Source organism: Hyperolius riggenbachi, chromosome 9, assembly GCF_040937935.1.
Source record: "Hyperolius riggenbachi isolate aHypRig1 chromosome 9, aHypRig1.pri, whole genome shotgun sequence".
In the NCBI taxonomy this organism is placed as follows: Eukaryota; Metazoa; Chordata; class Amphibia; order Anura; family Hyperoliidae; genus Hyperolius; species Hyperolius riggenbachi.
Genome location: NC_090654.1, coordinates 239,699,895 through 239,713,824, shown reverse-complemented (window position 1 = coordinate 239,713,824; position 13,930 = coordinate 239,699,895). Strand labels below are relative to the sequence as shown.

The window sequence follows — 13,930 nt, the reverse complement described above, 5'->3', positions numbered from 1 at the left end:
AGAGTGCGCTCGTGCGATGTAGGACACGCAGCCTGGCCGGCGCCTGTGCACCAAAGCCCGACACAGCTAACCCGAAAGAGGTTGCCGGGGGGGGTATTTAGGTAGGAAAGAAGGGGGACAGAGGAGCAGCATCAGAACAGCTTGCAGTACTTTCCTGCTCCCCTGTTTTTCCTAGTTAGTTCAGCTCTGGTATACTTTAAAGTGTAACTGTCGGGCATAAAATCAATTCTTTATTTTTATCTGGTAAACAAGTAATAAGGAAGCTAAGCATGCAATCCAAAAGTTAAAATCACTATTCTTTTCTTGCTGATGAATGATCATTACCCAGTTTATATGACTCTTATTTGGTACACAAAAAGGAAGTTGCAGGGCATGCTGGGCTGTCCTTTTTTGCTTCTCTGCTTTCCCGTCAGACTTAAAGGAGAACTGTAGTGAGAGGTACATGGAGGCTGCCATATTGATTTCCTTTTAAGCAATACCAGTTACGTGGCAGCCCTGCTGAGCTATCTGCCTGCAGAATCACACCAGAAACAAGCATGCAGCTAATCTTGTCAGATCTGACAAAAATGTCAGAAACGCCTGATCTGCTGCATGCTTGTTCAGGGTCTAGGGCAAAAAGTATTAGAGGCAGGGGATCAGCAAGATAGCCAGGCAACTGGTATTGCTTAAAAGGAAATCAATATAGCAGCCTCTATCTACCTCTCACTACAGTTCTCCTTTAACTAATGCAGCCTGAATGGCTGAAGCCTCTTTCCCTCCTGTTTTCCCCTCCCACACCTCTGTTCCTCTCTGATTGGCCAATATTTCTCTTGCTGAGACAATGCACTTTCTATAGTGAAGGGCGGGCAAATCAGGCAGAGGACAGTAGGGCAGGAAATGACATCAGGATTGGCTTCAAAATAGCCACACCTAAAATGGCAAATGCTAAGAAGGATTTTTTTTTTTTTTTTTTTTTTTTTACTGTAGATTATCTTATAAGATTATTTTAGCTTCAGGTTTGCTTTAGATATTAGAACCCCAGTTGACTGAGTTTCAATTGATATTTTAAATGAAATGGATTGGAGAGGACTGGGTGGTAGATTACTGGGCACATAATGCTGCACTGCATTGCTCTGCAAAGGTAGGAAAACGTTTGATCAAATTTGAAACAGGTTTCTGATTAACTCTCATGGCAAAAAGTGGTGCATGTCTGCAAAATGTTCGCTACCCCTATTTAATCTGTTCAAGGTCATGCTGAGATTGCTGGATCAGGTGAGCCTCTATCGGTAATGGTGTATGGTCATCTTACCCAATGCTGCTTGTCTTCATACTAATCTGATGTGTCGATTGAGGGATTGTGCACTGCACAAGTGGCCACTATTGTGTGTACCAGCCTTAAGGTGCCCGTACTTTACACGATTCTCCATCGAGAGATCAAGCGATTGTCTTTATTGGGAGATCGAAAACAGTGTGGTTGATCAAAAGTCAATTGACTAGTGGCCCACACACTGCAAGCAAGACCCTGACAATTCGCCCTCTCTAATCGAGCTAAACAATCTTTTACCTCCCTCCTCTAAAACCAAAAATCGACTCCGTGTCAATCGAAATCCTGTGAACATTAGCCGATTTCTTTACGATCACCCGATATTTTCATTTCTGCCTGATCGAGTAAATTGGATGATTTCCACAGATATAGGCCAATTTCCATCAATCGAGCAGAATGGAACATTATCAATTCTCACAGATCTGATAAAATGATCCAATGGACTGGTCAACTGAGCAGGAAAATCGAGTAATATATGGGCATCTGTAACTCAGCAGATTATACACATATTTACAATCTCCTAAGAACAGATAAATGAAAAATGGCACATTTTTTAACAGATTGTCTTCCAACAACCATAAAGGATATTGCTTTGCTGAGATCAAGTTGAACCGCACCGGTAGGATCCTCCAAGAAATACTTTCCCTATAGAGAATGTGAAAGAAACATTAGCACAGCTAACTAAATTACGGTAACACAAAAACAATAAGAACATTAAAAGCTAAGCATAGACATTGTTTTACGTAAGAAATATGGCTATCATTAACTTCAGCAATCGTGCAAAAACATTCCTTTTCCTACGAAATATGTCTGTCATTGACTCCTGCAATCATGCATGAGGGCCTCTACACACTGCTGCGCTTGCGCTGCACCTTTAAAATCGCATGTGTTTTTTGATCGCAACTTCTTGTGAAAAATCATGAAAATTGTGAAGACCTGTACACACCGGTACAATGCATTCTTACTATTTTCATGAAGGTTTTGTGATTTAAAAATCATATGAGATTTTAAAAAACGCAGCGCAAGCGCAGCAGTGTCTACAGGCCCTAACAAAGTTCAGAATGTCCTGCCAAAACCGCTTGTAAGCGGTATTCCTGTATGCCAGGGGGTTACTGTGTTTACAAGGCCTCAGGTCTGCCCCCACAAGACAGGAAAGGCTGCAGCACAGTCCAAGTACATCACTGTGAGTGACTACACTGGGAGTGTGAGTGTCAGAATTGAAACACAAAGAAATGCAAGACGATCATTCCATATGATGAATCAGGTTTCTTTTTTTAGATAACAAAAACCACATCTGAAGCTTCTTTTACACTGCACTTCGCAATTCAGATTTGGGATTTTCACTGATACCAGCAACACAAGAAAAAGGCAGGAAAAAAAAGCATGTAGACTTTTATTTAATCACTTCGAAAATCGTAATTCCATGGAAAATCGCATCGAAATTGAAAATCATAATTGCATGTAGTGTAAAAGAGCCCTGAATCCGACTGATCCTTTATGGGATGTGTTGGGGAAAAAAAGTCCAGTCCTGAGAAGCTCCGTTTCCCCCACCCCTCCCATGTTGCCTCTAACGCCTTAGTGTCAGATACCACAGAACACCTTCAGAGGTTTTGTGTATTATTAATATTATTACTAGTTGACCTAAGCCGTTTAAAAACGGGTTCTAGGTCTCTTCATGCCGCCCCCAGTCAGTGCGCACCAGTCCTCCTGTCCCAACAGCTGTTTGTACTGCGCACATGCACAGTACAAAAAACCCACAGCCAGGGACAGGAAGGATGACGCAGGGACAGTTAGGTTTTAGAGGCCCCATTCACACGAAGAAACGCAAAACGCCAGATTTTTCCAGCGTTTTGCAGGAGTGATTTTTCCGCGCTTTCACACAGAAAAATCACTGAACACTGTGGCGATTTTGCCGCAATCGTGTTTAGCGCTTCTGTAGCACTGAAACGCAATCGCCTGAAAATGGTGCAGGCGACGCGTTTGTGTTTCGCGTTTTTGGGCTATTTGCGCAAATCGCCCAAGTAAGAATGGGCCCATAGGGTTTCATTACGCTAGCGATTTTAAAAAGCCAAAATCGTGGCAAAACGCTCAAGTGTTAATGGGGCCTTATAGAGGATTATTCATTGGATTTGTAGCGTGCCAACATGTTACACAGTGCTGGACAATAAAAAGGGTTACAGACAAGGGCAAATAGAGAACACAGACGATGTGGGTTATACAAGGCAACAAGTAATAGGATACACGGTACTAGATTATGCACTGCTACTCCATTGGTCAAAGCTGTGTCAGTACCACAAGGGAGACCGACTGGGCATGTGGTTTTATGGTTCGTGAATGTGTCTGTCTCTCTGTCACATTTGCAAGAGCTCTTTATTCTGGAGTCATGCTCTATTAGAAGCCTAAGGTGGCCATACACCCGTTAGATTAGCAGTAGATAGATCAGATAGATTTCTGATCTGATACGTTTAGGAACATTTTTTACTAGGAACAGATTTCCAATAGATTTCAGTATGAAATCTATTGAAAATCGATCTGATGGCATTTTTTTGCCATCAGATTTCCATTAGGTCCAATGGAAAATGATAAGCAATCTCAACAGATCGACCTAGATTTTCCAGCATGACAGATCGATGAAATTCAATCGATCAATCGATGGTCAATCGATTTGCGATCGATCAGTCGGCCGCTAATCGGCTCAGTGTCTGGGCACCTTTAGCTCCATAGTTTGGAAAGGGTGAAGCACTTAGGAAAAGCCTACAAGGCAGAAATAAAGCTCCCTCACCTCTTTCAGCTGGGTTATCATGCCGAGAACAATGACCTCTCCCATCTTTGCTGCGCTGCCCAAGAGGTTCTCAACAGTTTTCAGCTGCAGATATGAATACAAAAATCACACTCAAGTCAAATTCAGTGATGTTTATAACATGGCCTGTTTATGGTGCTGAGAAACCAAGACCATCATTTATCATCAGTTGAATCACTAGCTGTGCACCAGTAAATGCAAGACAAAGGTATGTGGCTGCTGAGCCCCACGGCTCCTCCCCATACACAACTCATCAGAATTAAAGGAGAACTGTAGCGGGAGGTATGGGGAGGCTGCCATATTTATTTCCTTTTAAACAATACCAGTTGCCTGGCATCCTGCTGACCCTCTGTCTCTAATTCTTTTAGCCATAAACCCTGAACAAGCATGCAGCATATCAGGCGTTTCTTACATTATTGTCAGATCTGACAGGATTACCTGCATGCTTGTTACAGGTGTGTGGTTCAGACACTGCAGCAGCCAAATAGATCAGCAGGGCTGCCAGGCAACTGGTATTGTTTAAAAGGAAATAAATATGGCAGCCTCAATATACCTCTCGCTACAGTTGTTCTTTAAAGAGGAACTCCAATGAAAATAATGTCATAAAAAAGTGCTTTATTTTTACAATAATTACGGTATGTATAAATGATTTAGTCAGTGTTTGCCCATTGTAAAATCTTTCCTCTCTCTGATTTACATTCTGACATTTACCACATGGTGACATTTTTACTGCTGGCAGGTGATGTCACTGGAAGGAGATGCTGCTTGCTTTTTGGCAGTTGTTATTTCCCACAATGCAATGAAGTTCACAGACAGGAAACAGACAGAACCATGGTCCTCACAGTTTCCTGTGGGAGGGGTTTCACTATAATATCAGCCACACAAAGCCCCCTGATGATCTGTGAGAAAAGGAACAGATTTCTCATGGGAAAGGGGGTATCAGCTACTGATTGGGATGAAGTTCAATTTTTGGTTACGGTTTCCCTTTAAGCTAAGTACTAAAAACTTAGAGGAAGCAGGCATTCAGAGCCACTGAACATGTGAGCAGGTGAGCTTGTTTAACCTCCTGAGCGTTACGCCGCTCAGGAGGTTTTGTTACTTTTTGCCCCGATAATAAAATTATTTTCTCACATGGCTGTAAAACCTTTAGCTAGCACTAGGCTTGCTAGTAAAGGTGTCCGTCACCCCCCGCTTCCCGCCGCTCCCCCGTTTATACAGTGTGGCCATTTATATTGATACACCTTAATAAAATGGGAATGGTTGGTGATAGTAACTTCCTGTTTGTAGCACATTAGTATATGTGAGGGGGGAAATTTTTCAAGATCGGTGGTGACCATGGCGGCCATTTTGAAGTCGGACATTTTGAATCCAATTTTTGTTTTTTTTCAATAGGAGAGGGTCGTGACACATCAAGCTTATTGGGAATTTCACAAGAAAAACAATGGTGTGTTTGGTTTTAACGTAACTTTAATCTTTCATTAGTTATTTACAAGTTTCTGACCACTTGTAAGCACAGGCTTCCAGTATCCATAGTTTCAGGTGCTGCACATCTCGTATCTTCACAGCATAGACAATTGCCTTCAGATGACGGTGTGGTATATGGGGTACAAAGATAGTGGGGCCATTCTTAATCAATGGAAACCTCAAGGCCACTGGATATGCGAAATTGCTACATGATGATGCGTTTCCCTCTTTATGCAGCCATGTGAGAAAATGATTTCATTATGGGGGACTCCTGGGGCCATGGAGCAGTATGCCCGACACAGTGTCGGGCATACCGCCAAGGAGGTTAAAGATTCAGCAGCAGCATGGTGCCCATTCACCCCTATAAGCAAGAGGGGATAAACATGTTTGACTTTCTGCTTAATGCTGGGAATACATGAGATTTTTCAGTTGATTTACTATGCGATTTTATTTTTGGTCGATTTTCTTATCAATTTCCATTCAATTCTATGGGAAATCGATCAGAACAATGATCGAAAATAAGATCGGACATGTTGGAAATTATCTGCTGAAGAAAAACAAAAAATAATAATAATTATGGTGTATTTCTAGCATAACAGTTGAAAGTCTCCACTTGAAGCTCCTTACTGCACTTGGAGCAAGGCCTTATGGCGCCAAATGCAACTAAATGATATTCAGACTATTAAGGTAGCCATACAAAGGTTGATAGCAGCCTGATCCAAAAACTGAAGAGCTACTCTTCAATCAGGAATTGACAGTAGTCTACTGATCAATCTATTTTCCTGCACAATTTGATCTCCATCAGATTTAGGCAGAAATTTTATCTAGAAATAATAGAATTTCTGTCTCAGCTAGCATTATATTGCTACACTTTACAGTCATCAGTTAATCAGTTACGTTGGGTAAACAGAACACTGGTAAATTTGATCAAAATTTGATCAAAGTTTGGTAAATTTGATCAAAAAGTGATCCCACCAGTCAGAAATATGGACCTGTATGGCCATCTTAGGATTCCCATCAGGGGCGTAGGGAGGGGGGGTCAGAGGGGTACATCTGTCGTCCCCCCCCCCCCACAGCATCTGGGGGGGGCGCTTTGCCAGTGTTGGGCGACTGGAGAACTGCAGCAGTTGTTTCTCAGTATTCAGTTTGCTGCTGCGCTGTTCTCCAGTCTCTCTTGCCTGTGTGTATATAGAGAGCGCCCCTCCTCTTCTCTCCTCTGTGACACTGAGCGAGGGGCGGGGCTGAGCCAAACAGACCGGGTAATTCAAGCGGAGCAGGAAGAAAGGAGATGGCTGGCTTCTAGCTAATGAGTGGAGGAGATGCTGCTGTCAGAATGGGGGAGGTAGAGAACTAGCGTGTGAAAAGTCTGCTGGCATTTAGTTTACTTTAGCTGCCTGGTCCTGAGCAACTGTGGAGAGCGAGTGACCAGTGGGGGAGGCTATAATTGAATGATTGCAGAGCAATGTTAATGGAGTATGTTTTCAATGATAATGGTCTGGAGTATGTTTTCTTACTTGTACTTAATATTGTGCAAAGGTCTGCTATATCCCTGTGTTATATTATATGCAGTGCTGCGGAGGACTTGCTGCCCATAGAATTGTATATAGGTTTACACTGCAGCTGGCTGGCTTCTATGAGTTCCCCTATATTCATGCAGCCCTGTCTCTCTTATCAGGCAGCTCTTCTCCTCCCCCAGTCATCTCCCTTTACATTCTCACACACACTCTAAAAACTATTCACCTGGGTTCATGTAAAGGTGACCATACATCAGGCGACTTTGCGGCAAATCGACCATCCGATTAGATCATTACAACCTCATTGGATAAAAATTTGTGCCGCTAAGAGCATGCTTGATTGACAATGCAACCAATTTCGGGTTTCTGGAAACTGGTTACATGTAAACTTGCTTGATCGGGTACATGGCGGTAACGGCGTACAATATCAGGACGAACGCGACGGAACGCGCTGACCTCCCTAATGTAAAATGTTCCCCCTGGTGCAGTATATTTTACTTGTCTGTCACTGGCTTTGGGCTCTGTCTACATACAGGTGCCCCATCTGGTTGCCAGACATTACGTGGGTGACGCCACACACGTGTCCAAGTATATGCCGGCAATCACATGGGGCACATGTGTGTAGACAAAGCCAAAACCAGCGACGGACAAGTAAAATATACTGCTCCGGGCACTGGGAGGGCATTCTACATTAAGGGGACAGCGCGGAGGCAGTGAGATGGTGGATGCGGCATCACAAGGCTGATTCCTGAGAGATTTATGCTGAAATCTATCAGGAATTTACCTGTGGTGTATGAGCAGGCAGCACATTAGATCAGAGAGAGATCTGTCTCTTGGTCGATCTGCCCATACATCTTCTGATGTATGGGCACCTTACAGGATACCTGATGTGACATGATGAGATAGACATGTGTATGTACAGTGCCTAGCACACAAATAACTATGCTGCGTTCCTTTTTTTTCTTTCTCTGCCTGAAAGAGTTAAATATCAGGTATGTATGTGCCTGACTCAGACAGCAAGTGACTACAGTGTGACCCTCACTGATAAGAAATTCCAACTATAAAACACTTTCCTAGCAGAAAATGGCTTCTGAGAGCAAGAAAGAGATAAAAAGGGGAAAATCTTAACAGTGAGGGTCACACTGTAGTCACTTCCTGTCTGAGTCAGGACTGAGTCAGCCACTTACATACCTGATATTTAACTCTTTCAGGCAGGGAAAGAAAAAAAAAAGGAACGCAGCATAGTTATTTGCATGCTAGGCACTGTACATACACATGTCTATGTCACATGTCACTTTGGGGATCCTCTGGGGGGGTTTGAAAGTAAAAACAGACACTTACCTGGGGCTTCTACCGCCCCCCTGTAGCTGTAATGTCCCATGCCGTCCTCCAACGATCATCTGTTCCCCGCTGCCAGCCCCGGTCTAACGTGGCATCTCATCACTCTGCGGCTGCGCACGTGCTCGCTTCCGCTCGTGTCATCGGAAGCTTACTGCGCAGGCACAGTACAAGAAAACTTCGTACTGCGCCTGTGCAATAAGCTCCCGATGACGCGGGCAAGAGCGCTCAGTATTCGTCTTATTAGACGAATAATTAGTCTTATTAGACAAATAATTAGTCTTATTAGACAAATAATTAGTCTTATTAGACTTATTCCCGGCAGGGAACGGGTGATCGTAGGAGGAAGACGCGGGGCATGACAGCTACAGGGGGCCAGTAGAAGCCCCAGGTAAGTGTCAGATTTTATTTCCAAACTCCCCCCAGAGAACCCCTTTAAGTTGGTTCCTTTGTTATTGCATTCTGAGCACAGTGGTTCACACAGCTGTTTGGAGCACCAGCACTTTTTCTCTTTCTGCAGCAGACCATTAATGTGTCACCCTAATTATTATTATTATTATTATTAAGTATTTATATAGCGCCAACATAATTATTATAAAGAATTTATATTATGCTGATGTCCTCCATAGTATGTTACAGAGTACATAGTCATGTCACTGACTGTCCTCCAGAGGAGCTCACAGTCTAATCCCTACCATAGTCCTAGTCTAATGTCCTACTATATTATTATTATTATGTATTTATATAGCACTGACATCTTCTGCAGCACTGTACAGAGTATATAGTCATGTCACTGACTGTCTTCAGAGGAGCTCACAATCTAATCCCTACCATAGTCAGTCTAATGTCCTACCATATTATTATTATTATGCACTTGAGTGAACCTAACTTGCCTAATCTCCAATTCTCTATGCTCCCATCTAGTGACTGACTAAGCATTACCTCATACTGTGCTGTGTGATCTGTTTTTCATGTATTCCTGTATTGTCATATTGCTGTATGTCACCCCTAAATATTGTCTGTAACCTAAATTAATGTTCAGCGCTGCGTTATATGCTGGCGCTTTATACATACAATAAAAATTAATAATATATAGCACTGACATCTTCTGCAGTACTTTACAGAGTCCATAGTCATGTCACTGACCTTCCATAGTCAATTTAATCACCCTAATCTTGTGATCATTAACCCTAACCTGATACTTTTCTGTATATTTTTTCCCATAATCCTATTGTCTAATTCCTAGCCTTACCCTCAACGGCCAAAAGGTCTTGTCAATACCCAATATCCTGATCTATTAGTATCTCTAACATCCCCCTCTCCTACTTCTGATAACCCCTGGTGCTGTTCCCTAAGTGTATAAATGTGCATGTACATGTGTGCATTTATACATTACCAGCCCTGTGTCGCCGTGCCCATCCGTCTTCCAAATCCACCACTCTTCTATTAGCCTCATACATGCCACCGGCACATAGCATGCGGCACGTGTGTGAAGTCACACCCGAGCCACACCGGTGACGTGTATAGTGCTAATGGAAAAGCGGCGGATTTGAAAGACGGATGGGCACGGCGACACAGGGCTGGTAATGTATAAATGCATACATGTACATGCACATTTATACACTATGGCAGATGCGGCGCACTTCAGCATGGAATTGATAGTGAATCAGCCTGTGGTGTATGGGCAGCCAACAGATCTCTCTCTAATCAGATTCAATTACAGAGATTTGTCTCTTGGTTGAATCTGCCCATCATCGTTAGATGTGCATTCCAGCGGTTCTGGAGGTGTGTTTAGCTTCTAAGGGTACAATGGTTAATTTGCATATATTCAGCAGTGGTGCTCTGGGAGACATCTCGAGCTCACTCCAACCTGAATTATCGCAAATTCTTTCTGTTTTAGGAAAGCAAATTTTTGTTTATCGTTAGATGTACGGCTGCCTTAACTAACCTAAAGGCTGGTACACAGAACGCTATTTCCTGTCAGATCAACAGGTCAGAACAATAATTTTCATCATTTCCAATCTACACCTGATTGATTTTAGGATCACTACTTCATAAAATCTTGTTCTTCATCGGGAACAGGTCGGACATACCGGAAATTATTGATTTGACCTGTCGCTCTGACGGGAAGTAGCATCATGTGTTCCAGACGTAATGTTTTCCCTTAATTGTATCCCTATCCCCATTATCCTTATCCTTTATTATTAATATTATTTTAGTATTTATATAGCGCCGACATATTACGCAGCGCTGTACAGTGTATATATATCTTGTCACTAACTGTCCCTCAAAGGAGCTCACAATCTAATCCCTACCATTGCCATATGTCTATATTATGTAATGTAAGTACTGTAGTCTAGGGCCAATTTTAGGGGGAGCCAATTAACTTATCCGTATGTTTTTGGAATGTGGGAGGAAACCGGAGTGCCCAGAGAAAACCCACGCAGACACGGAGAGAACATACAAACTCTTTGCAGATAGCGCTCTGGCTGGGATTCGAACCAGGGACCCAGCGCTGCAAGGCGAGAGAGCTAACCACTACGCCACCGTCCTTAACCTATATTGTCCAAAATACCTACATTGCATTGCCCAGGCATCTCCAGGGGGGGGCGCAAAAATGGTCTTTGTCCCCGGGTGCTGAAAACCCTAGCTACGCCTCTGATTCCCATTACTGTACCTGGAACTTGCTTCTCTTCTCATCTGGGTGTGCACCAATCACAGGAGGAGTGAAGAGTTCATGTCTGTGTGTTCTCTATTAAAGAAAAAAGCCATCAAATATAATACAAACACAATTCATTATACACCAGGGAACTTACTAGACATTGAGGATGGCCCATGACTTGGTCTCAGTCTTTAATTTCAGCCCAATTTGTATTTGAGTTTGACAACCCTGCTTTAGGCTGACTCGCACCGGAAGGACACCCCTCCACATCTCTCCTTGTACAGCAAAACTTGTACACACGTTGATCAGCCAAATCCATTGTTTGTGACAGTTTCGGCTACCTTTGCAGTATCTACAATTGTCCTGCGAGGTACGCAGACAAGTTGTTGGTGATCAGACATGCTACAAAACTGACTTATTATTCTCCGCCACAGCTCACTCCTGCCTGTCTTTTCCTCGCAATATGGGCAGAACCTTCTCAGCAGATAGCCACGCAGAGTCTGCGGCCATTATTGCAGGTTGGCGCTGCCTCGTAATTTAGCGTTAGATACAGTGGACCCCAGTAAGCAGGGAGTGCTTAGAACTCTCCTAAGACAATCCAGAGTTATGCCATATAAGTGTCATACACAGCTGCATCTTGTATTCAAGGTTTCATTGCAAATTTAAATATTATAGAGGTTACTAGTAACTTTCAGAAATCAGTTAAATACAATAAAACAAAAAACTGTGGTATCTCACCTGCTGCAGAATGGTGTATCTCTCCCGGAACAGCTCAGCTTTGTCCTTGGCGCTTCCAAACAGGTTGGGCTTTGGATAATTGGCTATATTTAAACTGTGAAACACAAACTTTATTATTTGAAATTGTGTCATTTTATCTTTCAAATGTTGCTGCTATCTGCATCAGAAGTAGACGGTACTACAAACTGAATTATCACATTAGTGGCAATCATACACACGCTTGATTGAGGTCACCCGACAGGGATCAGGACCCGATCAAGGACTGCTGTATACATGCCAGATTATCGCCAGAGTTGATTGCTCTAGGCCGCCTCAGGCGACTTTAATCTAGCATGCATACAGGCCTTTGAAAAGGAGGCTCATTAGTACAGCCAGGAAATCTGTAAAATATGTCAGCCTCCATATCCTTAGTTCAGAGAGGCTTTAACAGCTGATACCATATTTTTTGCACCACAAGATGCTCCTAGGCTTAGAGGACTAAAATCAGGGAAAAACAAAAATCCTAAACCTGGAGTCGTCATGTGGAGTTTTATTCCCACTTACAGTAGTAAACCTTTGTTTTCCCCTCTCCCTCTCACCGCCACTGTACAGCTTACCAGACCATGCATGATTACCACTTGCCAGAAGCTGCTAGGAAGACCAGTGCAGAAAATCAGGTATCCTGACTGGCAGCATATGTGTAGATCTCCCATCTGCACTCACATTACTGCTGCATTTTGGGGGTTCAACCAGGTCCCACCAGGCCCTACTGGGCTGCCTGCCAGAACACTGGGAGACACTTAGCTGCCAGTCTGGAGGTGGCAGCTTTGTACTTCCCACTGCTGCTCCCGGACTTCCCACTGCTGGTTCCCAGAGCAGAGCGAGTACATCCTTCCCTTGGAAGAATCTGCCCTGCGGTAACTGCATCAGAAGATGTGCCTCTGCTCTCAGCTGCAGATTGAGGCCTACTCCCCGTACAGAAGCTGGGGCCTAAATTTGCCTCAGCGGGCCACCTGGGCATGGGGTCTGGTGCAACAATAGTTGCTGCAAATTTGCAGGACAATTTGGAGAATGCCACTTGAAAAAAAATCCCTGTAAATTCACACCAACTAACACTCCAGACCCCATGCACAGGCGGCCCAAGTACCCCGTAAAGTGTTGCAATAAATGTCATTGCTATATAAATGCATAATATAAGGCATTACAAAAATAGATTCCACAACTACATGAGGGGCCCAGGACCATGAGTGTCCCAAACTGCTTACCTCCCCCCCTCCCTTCAATACAAGATGTGTTATGGAATATCTAAAAAAGACATCTGAAGTTAGAAAGACAGATTCTTTGTTTACGTTGTTTTCAGGGAAAACAATAGGTCAGAGGGCGTCAGAGGGCTTCTCCAGAAAAGGAGTTATGACTACAGTTGTGTGGAGGAGTCATTGTGATTTTTGGTTAAGTTGTTCACATTTGTTATATAAACCCTGCCACATGGGCCCCTGGCAATGGGGGTAGGGAGAAGGGGGATGTGAAGGTAGTGGGGCACCAACAAAGTTTTGCTGGGTCATTTGTAGTTATGCTGTAGGTCTACAGCCAATTTCAAGGGAAGCCAGCTCACCTACAAGAATGATTTTTGTGTGTAGGAGGAGACCAGTGCCCATGGGGTGATAACTGCGCCCATCAGTGTGCCAGGCAGAATTCAGACTTGTACTCTAGAACTCTAAAGTCTAGAGCACGGCTCCCATGATAATAATACTAATATAAAAAGCAGTGGGTGGTGGATTTGGGATGCCTGGTAACGTAGCCATACATCAGATGATGATGGGCAGATTTGACCAAGAGAGAAATCTTTCTCTAATTGAATCTAATTAGGGAGCGATCTGTCAGCTGCCCGTACAACGCAGGTCGATTGGTGATTGATTTCAGCATGAAATCTCTTGTGAATCAGTCACGATGCCGATTTTCCCCCAATTCATAAACAGCGCCAGGGGTTTCATCGCTTGTCCCAATATCACTTGCGGTTACCGCCGTGCACCTGGTCAACCATGACAGCCTGACATCTTGCAGCATGTCCAATCGACATATTCGACCCAACATTGGTCGAATGCACCAATTTTCATCATTCAATAATAATTATC

The 13,930-nt window shown here is 43.5% G+C and overlaps 1 protein-coding gene across 1 annotated transcript in view; it reads right to left on the bottom strand.

Annotated features, from left to right (window-relative positions):
* Positions 1 to 13,930, bottom strand: part of POLE2 (DNA polymerase epsilon 2, accessory subunit) — a 57,273-nt gene that overhangs the window by 21,671 nt on the left and 21,672 nt on the right. Inside the window, exons 5-8 of the mRNA XM_068254199.1 lie at positions 11,820 to 11,913; positions 11,097 to 11,171; positions 4,086 to 4,169; positions 1,892 to 1,948 (exon numbers count right to left, since the gene is read on the bottom strand). Coding sequence (XP_068110300.1) covers positions 1,892 to 1,948; positions 4,086 to 4,169; positions 11,097 to 11,171; positions 11,820 to 11,913 — 310 coding nt within the window. The remainder of the gene's footprint in view (positions 1 to 1,891; positions 1,949 to 4,085; positions 4,170 to 11,096; positions 11,172 to 11,819; positions 11,914 to 13,930) is intronic.